The sequence below is a fragment of the Gobio gobio genome (genome assembly GCF_949357685.1).
Source record: "Gobio gobio genome assembly, chromosome: 6".
NCBI lineage: Eukaryota > Metazoa > Chordata > Actinopteri > Cypriniformes > Gobionidae > Gobio > Gobio gobio.
In genome coordinates, this window is record NC_137102.1 from 16,354,768 (window position 1) to 16,380,005 (window position 25,238).

Below are 25,238 nucleotides of genomic sequence, written 5' to 3' on the forward strand. Positions count from 1 at the left end.
TGATTTTTAGTTTAGAAAAATATTAAGTTATGACAGTTTTATAAACTTATGTTCCACTGTGTCAAAGCTGACCCGGAAATGCAAAAGTCTTATTTATATTTTAAATGCACTAAGAGTTTATTTTGAAAGAATAGTTTGTATAAATGAATAGCTTGTATAAATTAAGTTTAAGATAATTTTTTTTCTCTCCAGCGGCCGAGGGCTCCGATATAAATGGGGTTGACTCCGCTCCTGTGGACATGCAGAAGTCCATATCTATGTTCAGCCGGCCCAGTGTCAGCAGCCGATTGGTGCAGCTTCGTCCCCATCGCTCCAAGGCGGTGTCTCGACCTATCAGCATGCCTGTGGACCGACTACTCAACGAGCGCAACAGTCGCAACACTGTGGAGCACGACCACTCGCCTGCCGCCATTCAGGAGACCACTGAACCGGAGAAGCCTTCGACACCACGACTCTCAAACTATAACAGGAACCCCTTCATAGACACTCAGACACTGAGGAGGACCTGGGACAGACAGTATAGACATTACGATGTGACACCCAGAACTGCAATGATAGTGGCCAACCTGCCACCTTCTGGTGTGCCGAAACCGTCTGAAATTAGTGTTGTACCCCACAGCATTGCTGCTAGAAAAGATGGTACAAGCCAGTCCAGCGGGGCTCCATTATCCTTCCGAGCGCCACGGACACTAAAACCACCTCCTGGAACGTTCTATAGACCTCCATCAGGAGGCCAATTCAGGTCATTTGACTCGCTGGCAAAAACCGTTTCAGCAGCACCAACCACTACCACAGGAGCTGTTTACACAACAGCCATTACCATATTAACAACAGCAGCCACGTCAAATGCTGCAACAGTCTCCACAGCAGTGACGACGCCCCCCACCACACCAACAACACCGGTGACTATTACTCTAACGGCCAAGCCGACTTTTACAACAGGGACAAGCACTGTATCAGGAGGAGCGGAAGAAGGACTGTCGGAAAGCGGTTCGCTAAGCCCCATCACGCTCTCGCCACCTCAGTCTCCAGGCTCCAGCGTGGAGGAGCTCAGCCCAACAGACGCCAAACCCCTCTATCAGAGACGCAGTCGCCGTATGCACGAACTGGAGCAGCGAGAGGCACATTTTGTTTAAAAAAAAAGAACACCTGGCTTTTAAAAAAAAAAGCCGAATCGGTTTGCTTCTGGGGTTGTCCTCCAGGGCAGTTTTTGTCACGCTTGGTACAGTATTCTCCCAATATGTGACTGATTCCTCCACAGTCCTCACAAAATTTTAATAGTCTAGTAGATATGTCTACGGCTTTATATGTATGTATCTGTATGTCTTTTTTTTTTGTGCCATACTGTATATATGAAATTGTTTTAATATCCCTTTGAGAAAGGGTAAAAAATATTACAGGAGAGGTGAAACGTCTCCATGGTTTTTTGTTTTGTTTTTGGGATTACTAGCTGTTTGTTAATGTCCCTTTAAGCTACAGTTTGAGCCGGAAAAATCAGCAAAGGTCCAAAACATTTGTGACATTCACTTAACTTTAAGTGAGCACTCTTTTATGTTATTTTTGGATATTGTTTCTGAACGTTCAAGCCAAATGTGTCTCATTCTCATTATCTCCTTCACTGTGATAAGATGGCCAAGAGATACTTCTATATCATTAAATAATCAGTTATATTAATGTGTTATTCAAATCCGAAGTTCTGTGTAATAATTGTATGAACTCAACAGGAGTGTGTATAGTATTGTCTGTAAATGTATGCCGACCTGCTCATTGTGATGCACTTGCTAAGCCTAACCACTGCATCATCACTGCTTCGGCAGGATGTAATACAGTTACTGCCGGCTGTTTTTAGGGCCCGAGCACCGATGGTGTGAGGACCCTATTGGAATTGCTCCGTTTATTATTATTATTTTGTTTTATAGTTTCAGAAACACTTCTGCTCTTGTGTGTTTTAGGCTGCGTAAGTGCATCCGTTTCTGTTATATATGCATTTGTTTTCATTTTGTACACATAACCTGCTGCCATAAACATACGATTAACATACCAACAATTCTTGAAGACGTGCAACATGTTTGCAGATTAAATATTTAGTTCAAACTAGTTTTATATTTTCTGACCTTTTTTCTTTTCTTGTTTTGTCCATTTGCATGTAAAAGAGTATTAAATATGAAGACTTCATTTTTAATTTTCAGAATGAAATATGAGGGGTCACTGTGAAGCTAGGATGTTGCCAGGGCATTGTTAGGCAGTTGCTAAGGTGTATCAAGTGAATGCTAGCGTTTTACTATGCAGTAGATAGGGTGGGTGGTAACACCCTAGGTGTTACTAGCTATATTTCTGGTCCAAATCAAAAAAGTTTTGTCGTCCCAGTGTTATTGTTAACTAAAACTAGTTCTAATCATTTTTGTTTATTGACGTAAAGCTGAAATAAAATATAAATATAAGATGAAAATAGACCCTTTTCACATTTCCGGGTTTCTCAGAGCGGAAGTCGTCATAGTTGGGTTAAATATTATAGCTGTGAATACATTAAATATTTTTTTGTGTGCCTGTTTGCTCACATAGCAAAAGAAAAATGCCACAGTAGTGATTTCACAACTTTCAAAAAGAGGGAAAAAATAGAATGAGATTGATAACGGCAGTCAAAAGAGATAAATATGTAAATTTTTACCATCACTCCCGTAGACGCTATTACTAAACACCCTCACAGCAGCGGTAACTTTTTTTATTGTAATTTGATGCAAAAGTAATAAAATACAAAGTATTAGTGTTATAAATGTACATATATTAAAAACAAAAAAATGAAAATACAAAAAACGCGACAGGATTTACGATATTGATGACCGTTAAAACGCCGTCTATTACAAATGTTGACTACACTAAAAATAAAATGTTTAAGTTGAAGTATTAAAATTATTGAAACTAAAACTGAATTTAAAAAAATAGATTAAAGGAAAATAGAAATATAAAATGACAAAGATTTAACTACAACAACTCTAAAAATTATTTTTCAGAATAAAGTAATGCTTATTGGAGTGTTTTATTAGAAAAACTATTTCAGTCTTTCTACTTTAAACTTTCATGTTTCATTCACTGTTTCTTTGTAATTAATTGTGAAAATTGTTTATAAAATGTATAAATAATATTAAAATTCCTTCGGCACCAAGATTTATTTAATTAACTTATTTATTTATTTGTCAATTTTATCATTAGCCAGGCAAAATTCTAATTTAAAAAAGTAAAAAACTAAATTAACAAAGAAAACTGCACAATTTGAGACAAATGGTATGGGTAGTGGAATTATGTTTAATACTTATAAAATAATAATAATAAAAAGAATAATAACCATGATTCCTGCTTTAGCAAACACTACTAATTAAAATTAGTACATTTAAATACCATTTATTATTAGAGGTGGGAATCGGCAGAAGCCCCACGACACTAGATTATCATGATACGATATTGTTTTGCAATAACATATAACCTTTTTTCAACTGCATATGTCCCCAAACTGCAAACTTTGTCAACACATATTTGTATCTAATAAGGTTCTCAGACTGTTAATTTTACATCTTCAATCCACATCACTTCCTTGTCAAATGTTTTACTTCCTCATATTTTAGATTATTTCCCGCATTATATGCGCAGAGCTTACGGTAAAATCTTGCACAAAATGAGCTGAAATTCAGTGCCTGAAAATATCGGTACTTGCCGTCCTTGTATCGATTAAACACCGAACAGGTCATAACATTATGACCACCTTCCTAATATTGTGTTGGTCCCCCTTTTGCTGCTAAAACAGACCTGACCTGTCGAGGCATGGACTCCACTAGACCCTTGAAGGTGTGCTGTGGTATCTGCAACCAAGATGTTAGCAGCAGATCCTTTAAGTCCTGTAAGTTGCGAGGTGGCGCCTCCATGGATCGGACTTGTTTGTTCAGCACATCCCACAGATGCTCGATTGGATTGAGATCTGGGGAATTTGGAGGCCAAGTCAACACCTCAAACTCATGCTCCTCAAACCATTCCTGAACCATTTTTGCTTTGAGGCAGGGCTCAATATCCTGCTGAAAAAAGGCCACAGCCACCAGGGAATACCATTTCCATGAAAGGGTGTACATGGTCTGCAACAATGCTTAGGCAGGTGGTACGTGTCAAAGTAACATCCACATGGATGGCAGGACCTAAGGTTTCCCAGCAGAACACTGCCCAAAGCATCACACTGCCTCCGCCGGCTTGTCTTCTTCCCATGGCCATCCGTGTAATGCAAAAGAAAAGTGATTCATCAGACCTGGCCACCTTCTTCCATTGCTCCATGGTCCAGTTCTGATGCTCACGTTGTCAGGTTAACTGAAAGAGAGACAGGAGGATCCAATAGCAAATTCAGAAACTCTTTATTCTGCTCTCTTGTGAGAGTTAAACAATAATAGTCAGAAGACTACAATGAACACGATGTAACAGAGGCAGGAAGTTAGCAGCAGTATCGTCAGGAAGATCCCAGGTGAAGCAGGCAGATAACCTACGATGTAAACACGAACTCAGGCAGGACGCAGGGAAGCAGCGGGCAACATGGATCACGACGATCCAGAGACCGGAACGGAGAAGCACTCAGGAACCAAAGTAGAACAAACACACACACAAACAGCACCGGGAAACAGCCTGAAATGATCTGACAACAGGTGTAGGTGAGAGGCATGTATAAGAAGGCTGGTTAAGGAGTGCAGCAGGTGGAGACGATGAGCTCCGTAATCAGTGACCACGCCTCCAACACAACCGCACAAAACACAGAGAGAAGAAGAAGTGAATTGATGAACCGTGACAGTACCCCTCCCCCTAGGAGCGCCTCCTGGAGCTCCCAGGAGGACCTACCTGTTGATTGTAATCATTAATAAGGGAGTGATCCAGTATGTCCCATAGCAGGAACCCAACTTCTCTCCTTCGGACCGTAACCTTCCCAGTCCACCAAGTACTGGAATTCGCGTCCCCTCCGCCTAGAGTCCAGAATACGATTAACCGTATAAGTTGGTTCCCCGTCTACGAGACGCGGCGGGGGAGGAACCAGAGTAGGCGGATTAATAAGAGCATGAAACACGGGCTTTAATTTGGAAACATGGAAGGCGGGGTGAATCCTCCCGTACGCGGGAGGTAGTTCGAGGCGGACTGCCACCGGACTAATGATTTTAGTGACAGTAAACGGGCCAATGAATTTGGGAGCCAGTTTATTACTCACGGAACGGAGAGGAATATTCTTAGAAGAAAGCAGCACTTTTTGACCCACGACGTAGACGGGAGGCTTAGACCGGTGGCAATCGGCTTGGGCCTTGGTGCATGTGTTACGACACCTCTGGACGAAGGCGTGAGCGGAGGGAACCGCGACTTCGGACTCCAGACTGGGAAAAATTGGTGGCTGGTACCCTAAACTACACTCAAACGGTGAAAGTACCCGACACTGGCAACGAATTATGAGTGTACTCAATCCATGAGATTTGCTGGCTCCAGGAGGAAGGATTTTTGGACACCAAACATCATAACCCTCTCTCAAGATCTTGGTTGGCCCGCTCAGTCTGACCATTACTCTGGGGATGGAAACCCGAAGACAGACTAACCGTCGCCCCAGTAATCTACAAAATTTGGACACAAATTGGGGCCGGGCCCCCAGTCGGAAACCACGTCCATCGGAAGGCCATGTAAACGAAAGATGTGGTCAACGACAGCTACCGCTGTCTCCTTGGCAGAAGGTAATTTAGGCAAAGGAATTAAATGAAGCATTTTCGAGAACCGGTCCACAACGGTCAAAACAACCGTCTTGCCCTGGGAGGGCGGTAATAAAATCTAGAGCGATGTGGGACCAGGGTCTCGAAGGAACAGACAGCGGTTGGAGTAACCCATCGGGAGGGCGATTAGACGTCTTACCTATGGCACACACCGAACAGGCCAAAACAAAATCCCTGACGTCACGAGCCATCCCTGGCCACCAGAATCGTTGCTTGACCAGAAATTTGGTTCCATTAACTCCTGGGTGACAATCTACATTGGAGCAGTGACCCCATCGGACTATGTCGGACCAAACTCCCTCAGGCACAAATAAACGACTCGGTGGTCCGCCGGGGCGGGGGCGTTACCCCTTCTAAGGCTGACTTAACCTTCGATTCGACCTCCCATGTGAGTGTGGAGACCCTCAGTCTCTCTGGTAAAATGCACTCGGGAGTAGAGGGGCGGTTGGAGCGGTCAAAAACGTGCGATAAAGCATCGGGTTTTATGTTTTTAGAACCCGGGCGGTACAAAAGAGAAGAGTCAAAATGTCCAGAAAAAAGAGACCACTGAGCCTGCCTAGAGTTGAGTCTTTTAGCCGATCTGATGTACTCTAGATTCTTGTGATCGGTCCATACGATTAAAGGAACCCCCGATCCCTCTAGCCAATGCCACCACTCCTCCAATGCAAGCTTAACTGCGAACTGGCGTGATGGATCAGGGGTAACGAGAACGGGAGCCGAAACGAAGCGACTCTTGAGTTTGGCAAATGCAGTCTCTGCTGCACCAGACCACCTGAACACCGTTCTGGGAAGGTCAACATGGTCAAAGGCGCGGCTAGTTGACTAAAGTTGCGAATAAAACGCAGATAGAAATTGGCGAACCCCAGAAACATCTGTAGGGCCTTACGAGAATCTGGGCTTGGCCAATCCATCACAGCCTTAACTTTGTCAGGATCCATTCGCATTCCCTCGGATGAAACGATATAACCTAAAAAAGGAACTGACTGTGCATGAAATGCTCATTTCTCCGCCTTGACAAAAAGCCCATCCTCTAGCAACCTCTGGAGCACTAGTCTGACGTGCTGGACATGTTCCTGGAGAGAAGAAGAAAAAATCAATATGTCATCCAGGTAAACATAGAGAAACTGATCAACCATGTCTCCCAGCACCTCATTGACTAGTGCTTGGAAGACTGCCGGGGAGTTGGACAGCCCGAAGGGCATGACCAAATATTCAAAATGGCCCCTGGGGGTATTAAAGGCAGTCTTCCATTCATCCCCCTCCCTTATGCGCACCAAATGATAAGCATTACGTAAGTCCAATTTCGTGAATATGGATGCTCCCTGTAGCCTCTCGAATGCTGAAGACATCAACGGCAAAGGATAAGTATTCTTTACCATGATGTTATTCAGCCCTCGGTAATCAATACAAGGCCGCAGAGACCCATCCTTCTTACCCACAAAAAAGAATCCCACCCCCGCTGGAGAAGAGGAATGGCGAATGAACCCGGAAGCTAGAGAATTAGAAATGTATTTCTCCATGGCCTCCCTCTCAGGAGTAGAAAGTGAGTATAACTTGTCTTTGGGCAGAGACTAGCCTGGCACTAGATCTATGGCACAGTCACAGGGACGATGAGGAGGAAGAGATGCAGCTCGAGACTTAATGAACACTTCCTTCAGGTCGAGATACTCCTCTGGCATGTTAGATAAATTCACCGTCTCCTCCTCAAACACAAAACTAGACACAGACGAATGAGCAGACACAAGACAAGAGGCATAGCACTGACAACCTGCGACAGAGCTGTGTCCCCAGTCAACCCTAGGGTTATGTTTCACCAGCCAAGGATGACAGAGGACGATGGGTGCGTGAGGAGAGTCCATGAGGAGGAACTTAATGGATTCCGTGTGGTTGCCAGAGTTTGTCAAAGTGATAGTGTCAGTGGTGTGAGTGATGTTGGGAAGTGCTTGACCGTTGAGTGCGTGAACAGTGATGGTGTTGGAAAGAGGAGTGATGGGAATATGAAGCTGAGTGGCTAAAGAACAGTCAATGAAATTACCCTCAGCTCCGGAATCCACAAGGGCTTGGCAGTGGTAGGATCTGGTTGCCCACTGCAATCTTCCCGGAAGGAGGGTGGCAGACGAGGATTTCCCCAACGAAGCCCCACCCGACAGTAACCTCTCACCTACTGTCGGGCTCGATCTTTTAATGGACAGTGGTTGAGGAAATGCCCCGTCATGCCACAGTAAAGGCATAGTCCTCCTTTCCTCCGACGCTCCCTCTCCTCCCGTGAAAGCCGAGCTCTGCCCACCTGCATGGGCTCGGGATCGTTGGGTGGGCTGACCGCGTCAGCACTAAGGAACCCACGAAACACAGCGGTTCCTCTTGTACGGGTGCGTTGGTCTCGGAGCTCCAGTCGCGAGTCCACACAAAGCGCTAATTCCATCAGTCCATTGAGGTTAGAGGGAAGATCCATGGCGTATATCTCCTGTTGGACACGGTCAGCCAGCCCATGCAGGAATCGATTCCACCTGCACTCTGCGGCCAAAGTCCGAAAGTCAATGATGTAGTCGGAGACGGGTCTACTACCTTGGTGGAGTTACTACCTCCGGTCAAAGACCCGTCTCATCTCTGCCGAGAGTGCCAGGAACGAGGAACAACATGGTTCGTTATTCTCGTAGACCGCCGTTCCCCAACATGCTGCATGCCCCGTCAACAGCTTGATAACCAGCGCCACCTTGGAAGTCTCTGTAGAAAAGGAAGCGGGTTGCAACGAAAAAAATAGTGCACACCTCGTTAAGAATGGTCTGCATAGCTCAGCCTCACCCGCATAGCGCTCTTGCGTGGGTATCCGGGGCTCGTGCTGGCCGTTGATGTTGGAAGGTGGTTGGGGAATGGTCGGCGGTGTGGGCGCAGTGGGCGATCTCAGTTCTTGAATCTGGGACGAGAGCTCGGACACCTGCGTCACAAGTGCCTGCATTGCCTGAGCCGTGGCGGTTACCTGTTCGTCCTGCCAATCCATACTCTGATTGCTTGTAGTCAGGTAATCCTGCAGCTCCGCCATCCTCGCTAGATCCATACTGTGGTCAGATCGAATAGCGAATTCAGAAACTCTTTAATCTGCTCTCTAGTGAGAGTTAAATAATAATAATCAGAAGACTACAATGAACACGATGTAACAGAGGCAGGAAGTAAGCAGCAGTATCGTCAGGAAGATCCCAGGTGAAGCAGGCAGGCAACCTCCGATGTAAACACGAACTCAGGCAGGTCAGTCCGGGAAAAAGCTGTGACGCAGGGAAGCAGCGGGCAACACAGATCACGACGATCCAGAGACCGGAACGGAGAAGCACTCAGGAACCAGAGGAGAACAAACACACACACAAACAGCACCGGGGAACAGCCTGAAACGATCTGACAACAGGTGTAGGTGAGAGGCATGTATAAGAAGGCTGATTAATGAGTGCAGCAGGTGGAGACGATGAGCTCCGTAATCAGTGACCACGCCTCCAACACAACCGCACAAAACACAGAGAGAAGAAGACAGTGAATTGATGAACCGTGACACACTGTTGGCGCTTTCGGCGGTGTACAGGGGTCAACATGGGCACCCTGACTGGTCTGCGACTATGCAGCCCCATATGCAACAAACTGTATATTCTGACACCTTTCTATCAGAACCAGCATTAACTTCTTGAGCTACAGTAGCTCGTCTGTTTGATCGGACCACAAGGGCCAGCCTTCGCTCCACATGTGCATCAATGAGCCTTGGTTGCCCATGACCCAGTCGTCAGTTCATCACTGTTCCTTCCTCGGACCACTTTTGATAGATACCGACCACTGCATACCGGGAACACCCCACAAGAGCTGCAGTTTTGGAGATGCTCTGACCCAGTCGTCTAGCTATCACAATTTGGCCTTTGTCAAACTCGCTCAAATCCTTACGCTTGGCCATTTTTCCTGCTTCTAACACATTAACTTTGAGGACAAAATGTCCACTTGCTGCCTGATATATCCCACCCACTAACAGGTGACGTGATGAAGAGATAATCAGTGTTATTCACTTCACCTGTCAGTGGTCATAATGTTAAGCCTGATCAGTGTTCTCGACAATATCCCCACACAAAATGTCGCAATACTATGCTGTATCAATTCTTTCCCCCACCCCTATTTATTATGATTTAATCTGATGAGCATGTTCAATATTTAATGTCAGCGGTTAGTTTAGCTGCTGTATTTCAGGGGGAGGCCAAACCAGTGTCCCGTTTGCCTATTGTCTTCACTCCCTGTGTATCTGTAACTGTCCAGGACAGACTCTGTCCCTCCTCATCCCTAATTAGAAATGTCACCTGAGCTCCAGCACTGAGCCGCTCAGCTCTGACTCATCCAAACTGAAACAGAAATAGGAGATGTAAAATATAGCACACATACTCCAAATGTCCATATAATACATAATATGACACAACATACATTATTAGTGTCTCCTAAGGCATCGTCAATCCACCACATGTTCATGTAAATAAAGAGTAGTCATGTAAAAATGGAGGGCTTTGCTGGTGGGCATTTTAACCCAGCAGATTAAGGCAATCAGATTAGCCGTATCACCTGAGTCAGTCAGGAGCAGCTACTTTGGCTGTTGTGTTTCAGCAACTATCATGGACTGTAATCATGTACCTTTATATGCGAATGTTGAGGGACTCAAATCTTTTTAGCACTGAGGTAAGCATACCATTTTTTGCTCATACACTACTGTTCAAAAGTTTATGTTCATGATATTTTATTCTGTTTTTTAAAGAAATTATTACTTTTATTCAGTAAGGATACATTAATCAAAAGTGACAGTAAAGACATTTCTAATTTACACCAAAACTTTGAACGGTAGTGTAGGCTACATTCACTGCAGTTTGGTAATTTTATACCTAAAATAATGCATTTTAATTCTTTCATATTTATTTAGCCATAAAGATCTAGTATACTCTCAATATTTCTGTCAAAAGAGACTCTGTAAGATGCGACATTTGTATCTGAACCTGAACTCAAAGAGCTTTAATCAGTGTTTGTGTAAAAAGTTCACTGGAAAATTAGACGTCTAACAGACATAATAACAGCTCTGTCTGTGACTGCTGCGCTGTTTTGGTCTAGCTGTTGTAGTCATTGCTGTGGCTCAAAATAGTTCAGTGGTTCATTGCTAGGCCCATGTTTTCCTTTAAAGATTTGTGACCCAATTTCACATGACAAACAAAATCTCCAAGCACAAAAAGACGGCAGTTTTTAGTCTGTTGGTCGTCTAAAATCTGATCACATGGTCACATCAAGCTAACAATAACAAGCTACAATGCTAACAATATTTATGACTAACAACAGTTCTGCAAGTTTTCTTTCAGGTTGATTTTGAGTGTGAAGTATGTGGTGTGTTGCCAGGTTTGTGTGTGTTGGTGACCCCTACAAGGGGTTAAGTTGGAGCCATGAACACAAGCAGACAGATCCGTCTGCTGCTCTGGAAGAACTGGACACTCCGCAAGAGACAAAAGGTACAATTAACTGCTTCACCGGGACACAAAACAATCATCATCGCAGGCTGTAGTTTCTAAAGCCTCAAGATAGCTTATATTTAGAGCGCTCTGTTTATATCATGTGATACAAGCCTCAGAAATTTGGTTCTGAGTGCAGGATTTAGGCAATGAGGTGTGACATACCACACAAAACCAAAATATAAGACTCGGAAGCTGAAAACTGAGTGTTAGATGTTTTGAAAGAGTGTTTGCTGTGCTTCAAAATGTTCAAAGTGTACATTCCAAAAAAAATTCTGGGTTGTTTCAACCCATAGACCGTAAAAAAATATGGACGACGCTGACATCTTGCGCAGATTTGGGACCAGAGTCTGCGCAGCGGAGAGCACAAGTAGAGCCGCGATATCAAAAGCCCACCCACCCTCTCGCAGATGCAGAACAATTCATTATGTTGGTGTGAAATAAACAGTTATGGAAATTAAAAGCTAAAGCTCCAATCTCCTCCCGAAAATCCAGAAAAAAGTCAGTTAGTGCCTCAGTGACAACTTCACTCAGAGAAGCTGTCAATCTCAGCTTTTATACATATATATATACATTATATAACACTTGAAATGAAATCAGCATGATAAAAACAGTCTAAAATGACAGAAACCAACTTTGCGAAAAAATTATATGAAGTGTAATTTGATTGTTTAGTTTGTCTCGCGTCCATTAGAATACACGGAGGGGCACGGGTTATGAGCTATACTGGGACCAACCACCTGAGGGTGATCAAGATGTTTTGGCTTCAGTTTTTAACACGAGTGCGGCAGGCTTGTTTCAATACAATGGTTGGGTCAAATAGTGACAAATTACAATAAGCTAAAGCAACAAAATTGCTGTACATTGTGTCCTAACTTAATTTGATTGTGTTCAATCCACTTAAATATATGTAAAATTGAAGTTTGCTTAATCCGTTTGTATTGAGATTACATGAATGATTTGTGTTGCATTAACTGAAACTGGGCGAGGCTTGTTAGTTCCCAGCATGCTTTGCATATGGCTAAATCAAAAGAGAGTAAATGTTATTTCATATGTAATAGTGTTATTTTATGTATTTTTGAGCAAGATGAAAAAAGGGGGAGACTTGATAGTTTGTAATAGTGTTTAACGTTCAATTATGTTGGAATTATTACAGTGGGTTACCATTGTGGAGAAGAGTGGAGCATTTGCTTACTGTGGACTGATACAACTAATGTCATAACTGCTTTGCTGAAGGAGCATTTAATGCTTAGTGTTTAAGATGATAGTGTGTGCTATTACTTGCTAAAAGTTTGTCAACTAGCTAGTGCAGTATTATAATTCAGTTTATGTAACATTAAAATATGAAATTGAAATTGAATTTGATGAATGAATGAATATATGGAATTGCATGCCTGAATCATCTCAGGGAGCCAATGAGTCATATAGGCCTACAATTCACTACTTAATTGAGTCACTTAAAATTATTATTCACTGATGTTAAAGTTACATGAACAAAAATTATGTTTGTTTAACTTAATTGATTCATGTGTCGGACCGATGTACAAGATTCAATCATGTAAATCCATCACACTTTTTTTTGTGCTATTTTCTGTTTAAAGGGTTAGTCATTTATTACTCACCCTCATGCCGTTCCACACCCGTAAGACCTCCGTTCATCTTCGGAACACAAATTAAGATATTTTTGTTGAAATCCGAAGGCTGAGTGAGGCCTCCGAAGAGAGCAAAGCAATTTACACTCTCAAGATCCATTAATGTACTAAAATCCATGTGAGTACAGTGGTTCAATATTAATATTATAAAGCGACAATCATATTTTTGGTGCGCCAAAAAAACGAAATAACGACTTATAGCCGATTTCAAAACTATGCTTCATGAAGCTTCGGAGTGTATCGAATCAGTGGTTCGGGTCGCGTGTCAAACCACCATACTGCTGAAATCATGTGACTTTGCCGCTCCGAATCACTGAATCGACTCGCTGATTCGATCCACTCAGAAGCTTCATGAAGCATTGTTTTGAAATCGGTTATCACTATATAAGTTATTTAGTTTTTTTGGCGCACCAAAAATATGATCGTCACTTTATAATATTAATATTGAACCACTGTACTCACATGGACTGATTTAAATATGTTTTTACTACATTAATGGATCTTGAGAGTGTAAATTGCTTTGCTCCCTATGGAGGCCTGACTGAGCCATTGGATTTCAACAAAAATATCTTAATTTGTGTTCCGAAGATTTGAGGTCCTACGGGTATGGAACGGCATGAGGGTGAGTAATAAATTACATTATTTTCCTTTTTGGGTGAACTAACCCTTTAACACCAGGGCAAGACTTGTCAATAGATTTTAATTCTCAGCATGATATATTAATATACTGATATGATTTGCGATTTTGGTGATTTTTTTAATTTCACATCCTCATTTTGCATATTTTTACAGTTAGCCCCTATCTCAATATCTGTATCATACTTTACATTATAATGTTGATGGTTAAATTCAAACAATTTTAGTTTTCAGTGTTTTTTATTTCAATTATATCCTGTATTTCAGTGGTATGACAAAAGCTGCTTGTTTTAAAACTTTTTATTAACAACTGATATATAAATTAATTATATAAATTAATTAACCACAATTCATTTTGTGTTTTCAGAAGGTTCTTCAATAATAATAATAATAAAAAAGTTATTGAGTGGGGGAAAGAAATATAATTTCAGTTTTCAGTTTGTGCTTGAAATGTTTTAAAATTCATTAATGTATACATTAGCATTTTATAAAGATGAATAAATGTTTTAAATACAATATTTATTAATGTAGATAGTAAAAATTGTATTGTTTATTCTTAGTTCATGGTACCTAATGTTTATGACCTGAACTTGCCCTTTTTTTGTCTGATGTGTTTCTGAACATACAGATCTCTTGTTTTGTGTACAGATTCGCTTCCTGGTTGAGATTCTGTGGCCTGTGGTTTTATTCATTGGACTTGTTTGGCTACGAAGAGCAAATCCCCTGTATCGCCAACATGAATGTAAGAATACACGTTAACGTATATAGTTAAGCCAGGTTGTGCAATGTCACCCTCACAGCCAGATATTGAAATTGATAATGGTTTTCAAATAACAAAAAGTTTCCACCAACATCTGTCTGCGGTGACTGAGAACTTGCTCATCATATCTGTAAATGCAGGTCATTTTCCCAGCAAGGCTATGCCCTCAACAGGAATCCTGCCTTGGATCCAAGGGATTTTCTGCAATGCTAATAACCCATGTTTTCGCCATCAAACTCGAGGAGAGTCGCCTGGGGTCGTTTCCAACTACCACAACTCCATGTGAGTCAGACGCTCCTCCACAGCTCAAATCTGGAAGATTTTCCTATCTTCTTGCACATGTTGTGTTGTAGGCGTTCAGAGATAGTCCGAGACAATTTAGTTTGGACGAAAAATGTGTCTTCCCATGCAGAGGAGTTTTGCAGGAGGTTCAGCTAACAATGTGGATTGTAAATTTAGTCTTATCCCAATAAGAAAGCTGCCTTCTTTAAAAATGGTGGGACCCAGCTAATAAAAATATGTTCTCTAAACGTTTTGCTAATAAAAATGTTACTTCTAAATGTTCTCTGAACGTTCTCTTTTTCCTGGTTATATGAACTTTAGGACACATTCCATTTAATCATTTTGCAAACATAATGGGAAACTTACTTTTCAATGTTTTTCTAACATAATGAAACAAGTAGTACCAATTCAAAAGCATTTGGTGAACATCCAACTAAATGTTTCAGGTTAAACAATTCCATGGATGATAATTTTTTAGTTTTTAAGAACATTATGAAGACCAGATACCGAAAGTTTTATTAACTTTACTGGAGGAATGTTTGTTCATAACTTTGAGAGAACCTTGCCACAACGTTAGCTAAAGTTCTGAGAACGTTCACTGTTAGCTGGGGAGATGTTTGTTTTTAATGGACTTCCGATCTCCAGTCTCTGATTGTTGCTCATTTCTTTCTGCCCTCTTTAGTTTGGCACGGTTTTACGTGGATTCTCAGGAGCTGCTGTTCAACGACACTGAGTTCCATCAGCTCGGTCGTCTATGGCAGGAAGTCACTATCATGAGCAACTTCATGGAGACGCTGCGCACCAATCCTGAGCTGGTGGCAGGTATGTAGAGCACGGCCTGCTGTCTGACCCATTAACCCGGCCCTCAGAGGAACTGATGGGACCTCTTTAATGGATCTGAGTGATGGATGGAGAGAGTGGGCATTTCCTCTCTTGTGCTTCCACTCGTACCTGTTTCCTTTTCCTGCTCCCTCTAATGGGTTGATGACTAGTCCTTATAATGTGAGCACAAACTCAAGTCTTAAGTCCCAAACAGTGTATGATTATTATTCTGGCAACTTTACAGGTCAGGGGTCATTTTAGATCGAAATATTCGAGAATGCCGTGTCGATTAAACAATTATTAAATAGGAATATTCGAAAGATCGGAGTCATCACACCGGAGATGGGTTTATTGAGGATGCCGTGTCGATTAAACAATTATTAAATAGGAATATTCGAAAGATTTGAGTCATCACGCCAGAGACGGGTTTATTGAGGATGCCGTGTCGAATAAACAATTATTAAATAGGAATATTCGAAAGATCGGAGTCATCACGCCGGAGACGGGTTTATTGATGATGCCGTGTCGATCAAACAATTATTAAATAGGAATATTCGAAAGATCGGATTCATCGCGCCGGAGACGGGTTTATTGAGGATGCCGTGTCGATGAGCTAATTTCAGGGGGAGTCTAATTGACACGGTCTCTGCAGACACTTCAGGGATGCATTGGTCATGTCTGGGCGCAGGTCCACCATCTGATCTGGATACGGCCCGGATCCGGCTGACTGCAGTAAACCTCGGGATAAACAGAGAGACTAACATTAGCGTAGATGGCATTCTTAGTTAATGCCATCATAGTAGTCATAGGTAATGATATGCTAAACCCCACCCACAAATTGATGTGATTGGTTACAAGGTAGTTTGTGACGTAAGAAACATCAGCAATTACAAACCACGTTTTTAAAACTGTCTTTGGTTCACTGCATTTAAGGAGATAAAACTCAGAAATGGTGTTGACTTATGAATTTGCACATGGTTTGTCTTAAAGCATGTTAAAAACACCACATAGACATATAAACAACATTAAAAACTTGATTTTCACCACAGGGGTGGTGAAATACACTATGTGAATTTTTCTAATTTGGGAAAGTTTTTTTGTGGAAAATATCCCGTAATGGTGATTTTTCTAAATAGGACGTATTCTCTTATTAAAATTATTTTATTTTTGTCCTAAGTCAAATTTTCGGTCAAATATATTCGTAGCTATCATTACTCCAGTCTTCAGTTTCACATGATCATTCTGATATGATGATTTGCTGCTCAAGAAACATTTCTTCTTATTATTATTACTATTATTATAATCAATGTTTAAAACAGTGATACATTTTTTTCCGGATTCTTTAATTAATAGAGGTCAAGCATTTATTTAAAACGGGAATCTTTTGTAACAATGTAAAAGTCTTTACTGTAACTTTTGATCAATTTAACAATAAAAGTATTAATGGTTAAAATGGTATTAAACACTTCATTTTAGGGTTCAATTCTCGCTATTAACTATTTGCTTATTAGCATGCATATTAGTAGAATATTGGCTGTTTATTAGTACTTATAAAGCACAATGCCTTATTCTGCATGACCTTATTATTAAACTTACCCAATACCTAAACTTAAACACTACAAAAACTACCTAACTAACTATTAATAAGCAGTAAATTAGGAGTTTATTGAGGCGTATTTAATAAGTGAATATTTGTTCCCCATACTAAAGTGTTGCCATATTAATTTATTTAAAAAACAATCTTGCTGAACCTAAACTTTTAAACAGTAGCATAAATATATATATAATACAATTTAATATAAAAATGCCAACTTGAAATATATTTAAAAAAATACAATTAAACTATCATAAAATTCATAAAAGAAAATGTAAGTATTATTAAACATGTTGTCTACTATATTCTAGGAGGACCAATTAGGATTTTGATCCAAGGACACGATTTGTTTAATCTCTCATCACAGTCATCTTGTCATATGAAAATATTTTTTCTTATCATGTATTTCATGTAGCAGCCCATATTAGTTTATCTCTAAACACCTTTAACTGCAGTGAATTCGTTGGATCTGTCAGCACTTTCTCCACACACGACCCCCATGTCGTAACCTTTCAGCACAGAGTATGTACTGTTGAACGACAAAGCTTTCAGCAAAGAATTCAGTGATCAAGTGATCCATTGAAGTACTTTGTCAGCACAGTTTGTCCTCTGAGTGAATATATGTCAAAGTCATTATACACGCTGGTCAGCACACTGCTGCAATGTTAAGAGTGCTTCAGTTAAGAAGGTGTGGAATGCATTCTTCCCATTTCACATGTAACTAGGCCCCAAAGAGGGGAATATTTGTTTACTTGCATCTCAAGCAAAAGTTTTAAAGGAAAGCAATTTTTGTGATCTATAACAAATCTTTTTATGACCTTTACAGACTTAAATGTAGCTTGTACTTACGATTTTTGTAAACGGAGTGAAAAACTCACAACGGCACAAGTTTTGCACGGGCACTCACATTTTCCATGATGTACTCACACAGTACATTGATGTTTAATCATATTTCCCTTCATGTCCTTTCCTTTCCCCTGTGCCAACAGGTAAAGGACTGAAAGTGGAGGACATTCTGAAGGACGACGAGACTCTAACGTCATTCCTACTGCGGGACGTTGGGCTTTCAATAGCTGTTGTGCATGATCTTACAAATTCACTATTGCGGATGGAGCAAGTAAGTTACGGCGAATGTAACTTTTTTGGCTACTGCTTTTCAAAAGCACAATGGCTGCTTCTCTTTTGAGACGTTTTGTTTTCATAAATGCTTTATCAGCTTCCACCGCAACAAGGATCTTGCCACACAGTCACATCCTCATACACTCCTATGGGGACTCACTAGATGTTTCCAGCAAAATCTAGTGGGGTTGTGTTGTGTTTTATGGTGTTTAACAGTCACCGAGAGCCCTTCCTGAGGTTGTATGTTATTGTCTTGGTGACGTACGTCTTCTTTTGTTTCACGGTGGCCTCTCACACACAGGCTGATTTACGGTACAGTCCATTGTCTCAGTGATTCAAACACTCTTAAGTAGCCTGCTTTGATCCTACACATTGCTAAGTGCACCTCGATATATTGTGATGCACGATGTACAGTATAGAGATATTTCCAGAAAACTGTATTTGAGTGATTTTTTCAACACAAATGTACACATTTTTCACCTAATAATGTGACTCTTTGATATGTCAGACCAAACCATAATTCCATCTGAAGATATTTCTACAAGGTCATGCTGAGACTTTTGTTTTTGTTGTTGTTCTCGTAGTTTACAGTACGTAAGTAACAAATATCACAAATTAAATAATATCCATTTTTTTCTTCAAGACAGCAATGAGAGAGATCAAATATAACCATATTCTTAAGTCTCCTGCTTATCAGAAATTTTCGTCCTATGAAAAATAATACACTTTTTGTCCTCTAGAGTTTCAAAAAGTATTGTTTTACTCTGTAAAAGATGATTGTAATTTTAAAGTTAGGCTATGTAACTTTTGGCTCTTTAGCGGTTAAAACGGCATGCATTTTGCAAAAGAACATTGTTTTGGTTGTGCTTCGGCTCTGTGTGACTGTGCTGATGCATATGGTTGTCCTACTCATAAAACATTCACTACTAGACTTAAAGGGATAGATCACCCAAAAAAGAAAATTAGCCCATAATTTACTCAACCTCAAGTCATCCTAGGTGTATATGACATTCTTCTTTCAGACGAATAAAATCGGAGTTATATTACAAAAGTCCAGGCTAATCCAAGCATTAGAATTGGATTCATAGTTGCTCTGTTTTTAAGTCCATAAAAAGTGCATCTGCCCATCAAATAACATGCTCCACGTGGCTCTGGGGTGTTAATAAAGGCCTTCTGAAGCAAATCGATGTGTTTGTGTAAGAAAAATATCCATATTTAAAACTTTATAAAGTAAACTTTCGACCGACCGCCTTCCCTGTTCAATATATGGAAAAATTGTTGAAAGTTCCCCTGCCGATCGAAAGACTAACGCGACCAGGTAGGCTCGTCATGATGTCACATACGCATCTTGAGTTTCACTTTCAACATTCAACACTTTTCCACAGATGGCGGTCGGCCGAAAGTTTTAAATATGGATATTTTTCTTACACAAACGCGTCGATTCGCTTCAGAAGGCCTTTAATAACACCCTGGAGCCTCATGGAGCACGTTATTTGACGGACAGATGCACTTTTTATGGACTTCAAAAACAGAGCAACTATAAATCCAATTCTAATGCTTGGATTAGCCTGGAGTTGTGTAATATAACTCTGATTTTATTCGTCTGAAAGAAGAATGTCATATACACCTAGGATGACTTGAGGGTGAGTGAATTATGGGCTAATTTTCATTTTTGGGTGAACTATCCCTTTAAGAGATACCACCAATTTAGATGGAAAGGATCTCAAGCTGACTAGCTGAAGCTGTAACTGTAGCTATAACGTTACCTATACCCACTAATAGACACGGTACTTCCTTGCAACAACCCATAATGAAATGACCCTTCACAATAGATAATGTCTTACAATGAACTCTGTTAGAGCGCTACATATATATCTGTTCAATAAAATACTGTACTCACCTGTTGAGTAACTGCTATCTCCACGTCGCTTTTACAACATTTCAAATCCCTCAGTTCTCGCACTCTCCGAAAAACAAAACCAATGTTGGTCCTCGTTTTATTACGAGCTCTATGTTAATTCTCCTCTGTTTGGATTTTTTTTAAATCGGTGTTTCTCTGGAGGTTCAAGATTTAGCTGCTCCATGTCAAACTTTTTCAACTAACCTAAGCCACTCCCACTCCATACACATGGCTACGTAGCTGGAGCAAGTTTTCTCTATTTACGGAAATTATGTGACATGCACAAGTTAGTGACGTGTGTACACAATTTCCTGTGAAAACTATCCCGATAGGTCTAAAATATAAACACAGGCTTAGCCTTACCATAGTGAATCAGTGAGGATTAATGATATATTGTATTCAATTTAAAAAATAAATAAAAAATATTACATAGTGTGCACCCTGTAAAAGACTGTAAAATTGGGACAGTAAAAATCTGTTAATTGGTTAAAGTTGTGCTATATCTATATAGACAAACTATAATCTACATTACATGTTGTAAATGTACCATTTTTTGAAGGAAAAAAATCTGACATTTCCATAATTCCCTGTGTAATACTTCACATTTGATGGTTTTTAATATTATTAATTTTGTTTCTTAGTTTTTTTTTATATCAGTTATGTATGTGATTTTATATCGGTTTTATGTAACATCTTATGTTGTTAAAAAAACAAAACAGTTTATTGCATTTTTTTGTGTGTCGTGTGTCACCATGATGGTATTGTGTATTTGTGTGCATGACACTGTATTAAACTAGTATTTCCTTCAGCTTGTAGAAAAGCTAATTGGGATGAATTTTTACCAGTGTAAATATGGTCGATCCCAGTATATGTTAAAAGTTCAAAACAGATTTAAGTTTCAACAATTTATCGAACAATGGATTTACTGGTTTAAAATATAATTAAATTAATAATTAGAATATATACTTACATTTTACTGTATTTTTACTGAATTATTCTGGCATCCACAGCTGTCATTTTTTCTGCCATTTTTACTGTGTTTCACACTGTGCTCAGATTTGGCAAGTTGTCTCATTTGTGTCTATTTATTTTTAGTATAGCTTATGCAAAACAAAATTATTCCAATTAAACATATTGTAACTGAGAACCCAATTAAGTCTTCAAAGCTATGAAGTAATTATTTGAGCAATAAAAAAATCTACTTTGGGCAATCTCATCTTCACTAATTAGAGCTTTCATTCTGGACATGCTGAACTTTGCCCAAAAATCTGCTCCTGTGTTTCCAGTTTGCATATGGCGTCCCGGATCTGACTCTGAAGGAGATCGCCTGCAGTCAAGCTCTTCTGGAGCGATTCCTCATCTTCCCCAGCCACAGAGGATTGTACGGGGTCCACAGCGCCATGTGTGCCCTTTCCCAGCAGAGACTGCAGAAGATTGAGGATGTACTTTATGCCAACTTAGACTTCTTCAAGCTCTTCCGACTGGTCAGTCATGGCACTTTCTCTTTACACATGCTGCACCGAAAACTGTTGTTTAATGAAATGAGATCCCCAAAATATGACCAAATTTAATGCCTGAAAATAATAATTCCAAGATGAAATGGACTAAGAATGTTTAGTATACAGTTTATTTGACCTGATTGCCGACTACATGAAATGTGAATGAAGTACACTAATATTCAAATATTTTTTTAAACAAATTAATACTTTTATGCAAGGGCATTAAATTGATCATAAGTGACAGACAGACTTTTACATTCCTACAAATAAATCAATTTAAAAAATGCTGCTCTTTTGAACTTTCTATTCAACAAAGAATCCTGAAAAAAAGGTATCATGGTTTCCTCGGAAATATCGAATGTTTTCAACATTGATAATAATAATAATAATAATAATAATAATAATATATATATATATATATACACACACACACTCACCTAAAGGATTATTAGGAACACCTGTTCAATTTCTCATTAATGCAATTGTCTAATCAACCAATCACATGGCAGTTGCTTCAGTGCATTTAGGGGTGTGGTCCTGGTCAAGACAATCTCCTGAACTCCAAACTGAATGTCAGAATGGGAAAGAAAGGTGATTTAAGCAATTTTGAGCGTGGCATGGTTGTTGGTGCCAGACGGGCCGGTCTGAGTATTTCACAATCTGCTCAGTTACTGGGATTTCCACGCACAACCATTTCTAGGGTTTACAAAGAATGGTGTGAAAAGGGAAAAACATCCAGTATGCGGCAGTCCTGTGGGCGAAAATGCCTTGTTGATGCTAGAGGTCAGAGGAGAATGGGCCGACTGATTCAAGCTGATAGAAGAGCAACTTTGACTGAAAAACCCACTCGTTACAACCGAGGTATGCAGCAAAGCATTTGTGAAGCCACAACACGCACAACCTTGAGGCGGATGGGCTACAAAAGGAGAAGACCCCACCGCGTACCACTCATCTCCACTACAAATAGGAAAAAGAGGCTACAATTTGCACGAGTTCACCAAAATTGGACAGTTGAAGACTGGAAAAATATTGCCTGGTCTGATAAGTCTCGATTTCGGTTGACACATTCAGATGGTAGAGTCAGAATTTGGCGTAAACAGAATGAGAACATGGATCCATCATGCCTTGTTACCACTGTGCAGGCTGGTGGTGGTGGTGTAATGGTGTGGGGGATGTTTTCTTGGCACACTTTAGGCCCCTTAGTGCCAATTGGGCATAGTTTAAATGCCACGGCCTACCTGAGCATTGTTTCTGACCATGTCCGTCCCTTTATGACCACCATGTACCCATCCTCTGATGGCTACTTCCAGCAGGATAATGCACCATGTCACAAAGCTTGAATCATTTCAAACTGGTTTCTTGAACATGACAATGAGTTCACTGTACGAAAATGGCCCCCACAGTCACCAGATCTCAACCCAATAGAGCATTTTTGGGATGTGGTGGAACGGGAGCTTCGTGCCCTGGATGTGCATCCCACAAATCTCCATCAACTGCAAGATGCTATCCTATCAATATGGGCCAACATTTCTAAAGAATGCTTTCAGCACCTTGTTGAATCAATGCCACGTAGAATTAAGGCTGTTCTGAAGGCGAAAGGGGGTCAAACACAGTATTAGTATGGTGTTCCTAATAATTTCACTGTAACTTAATTGTGGGTCCAATCTTGAAATGTTTCTAAATGGTAACTATCATCAATAGTAATTAACTATCATCAATGTACTCCTCTATAGTATGCTGTACTGGGAGTTGTACAGTTGTCACATGATGTGTCACATGCTTTGGAATTATGGAAAAGCTGTTCTAAACACATCATAAGTGTTCGCAGGTGGTGCACTAAACTAAGAATGTGGATCATGAGCCAGACCTACTTACCTGTTGTTAGATTTTAGAAGGCCTATGAATACCCCTGCTGAAACAACATATACTTATCAGCTTTCTCTTTCTTAGTCTCTCTCTCTCTCTCTCTCTCTCTCTCTCTCTCTCTCTCTCTCTCTCTCTCTCTCTCTCTCTCTCTCTCTCTCTCTCTCTCTCTCTCTCTCTCTCTCTCTCTCTTTCTCTCTCCTTCTCTCTCTCTCTGTGTGAGGTTCAGCCAGGGTTAGGCCACAGCAGATGGAAGTGTTAGCATGATGACAAACTGCTTGGCCTCATTTACTAATGAGATTAATGAAGACACTCCCCCTGGTGATGAGGACTGCAGAAGCAGTAGCTGTTCTTTTAGCAGTTTTGCTGTCTGTTGTGATGACGTTAAGCTTTCGGGAAAAAGTTCATCTTGCATCTCTCTACTCATGTCTTAAACACCAACACACCACATTGTGGTCTCAGCCTCACAAACCTGAATGGATCCAGACCTGAATGTAAATTTGCTAGAACAGTGCCCAAAACAACTGTTTTTTGTAAAACATTATCAAATCATCCACATGGCCTATAAGTGGTGTTAGTAGAACTGGCAAGTCATTTCAGAGGAAGAGGCAGAGCAAGTTATTAGATTTTCATGAAAGATTATGAAGGCAAACATTTTTTTTCATTTAGAATAATATGTACCAATGAATTGTATACCGTAAAACAAGTAGAAATGCAATTAATAAATGCAAAAAATACATTTTCTACTTTTATTAAAGATCATTGTTATTAATAAATAAACAGTAAATCATTAATTACACTTGTCTACAACCAAAATGCTCCTGAAATAAATGTAGGGTCACTGAGAAGGAAAATGATTCTTAAAATTGTTGATTAGCTCTAGTTTTCAAGATATGCTATTGGGTCACTATATACGACCCTTGACTTGGGAATGGTAGAGGATAAGTGAGTTATAATTAATTGGATTATATTAAAGACTTATTTTGTTTCTAATCTCCTGCGTCGTGCGATTTATGTATGCACCATTTCGTGACAGAAGAACTGACCCTCAATACGAGTAAAGTTTAACCCTCTGGATGCTGAGGTGTTTTGACATGCCCTGACATTTGTGCTTATTTCTGTTACTTGTAACATTTTCATGACTAAAGTCTGATCACACCGTTTTCAGCACAGCATCTGCTACAATAATATGTGAGCAGCATGTATGTAAAAGTTTGTAGTTTTGTGTCAGGAAGGCTTATGCGGGGAGGGAGTGAATCATCATGAATATTGATGTGTTTCACACCTGGGAAGACCCTTCCCCTGATGGCCCTATCAGGTGGGACTGTGAGGGAACTAGAACAAAGAATGTGAAGAGATTAAAATAATGGCTTTTTCGATTGTTTGTATTTATTTACAACACAACATAATCCAAATATACATAACGAAGGACAACAAGTCACAACTGTAAACTTGTTGATATCAGGAGCAACTAGGGCTGCACGATTTGTTAAAAAAACAACAACAAAACCCCCCCCAAAAAAACGATGAACTCAGCCGCTTTGCATGGAGCAGGAGCAGTTTTCCTGATCGCTCCCTTAGCGCCTTCTATTATACCAGCCTCATCAAGCGCACAAAGGCTCCCCTACCCAGTGTTGGTCCCTGGGGGATCTTTTTCGCAGAGTACGTGGAGTGGGTGCTGGTGAACTATGATTCGCCAACTACCATCGGCCTCCCTGACGAAATATTCATCACCCATTTTCACAGACCGTTTGCCAGAGCCCACCGCAGACGAGAGCCTACTGTAAGGACTGAGCCAAACATTGCTCCTTCGGCTCCACCTCAGTCGGACGTCAC

General features: G+C 40.5%; 2 protein-coding genes across 8 annotated transcripts in view; both read left to right on the forward strand.

Moving 5' to 3' along the window:
- The window catches only part of arhgap29b (Rho GTPase activating protein 29b), a 41,912-nt gene extending 38,757 nt beyond the window's left edge, over positions 1-3,155 (forward strand). For all 6 annotated transcript variants that reach the window (XM_079820334.1, XM_079820339.1, XM_079820336.1 and 3 more), the window contains one exon: positions 193-3,155. In XM_079820334.1, the coding sequence (XP_079676460.1) occupies positions 193-1,136 (944 nt within the window). In that variant the 3' untranslated portion in view covers positions 1,137-3,155. The remainder of the gene's footprint in view (positions 1-192) is intronic.
- A 7,196-nt stretch (positions 3,156-10,351) lies between these two features.
- The window catches only part of abca4b (ATP-binding cassette, sub-family A (ABC1), member 4b), a 59,994-nt gene continuing 45,107 nt past the window's right edge, over positions 10,352-25,238 (forward strand). For both annotated transcript variants that reach the window (XM_079820529.1, XM_079820530.1), the window contains exons 1-7: positions 10,352-10,463; positions 11,166-11,275; positions 14,212-14,305; positions 14,464-14,605; positions 15,288-15,427; positions 18,011-18,138; positions 21,327-21,524. In XM_079820529.1, the coding sequence (XP_079676655.1) occupies positions 11,210-11,275; positions 14,212-14,305; positions 14,464-14,605; positions 15,288-15,427; positions 18,011-18,138; positions 21,327-21,524 (768 nt within the window). In that variant the 5' untranslated portion in view covers positions 10,352-10,463; positions 11,166-11,209. The remainder of the gene's footprint in view (positions 10,464-11,165; positions 11,276-14,211; positions 14,306-14,463; positions 14,606-15,287; positions 15,428-18,010; positions 18,139-21,326; positions 21,525-25,238) is intronic.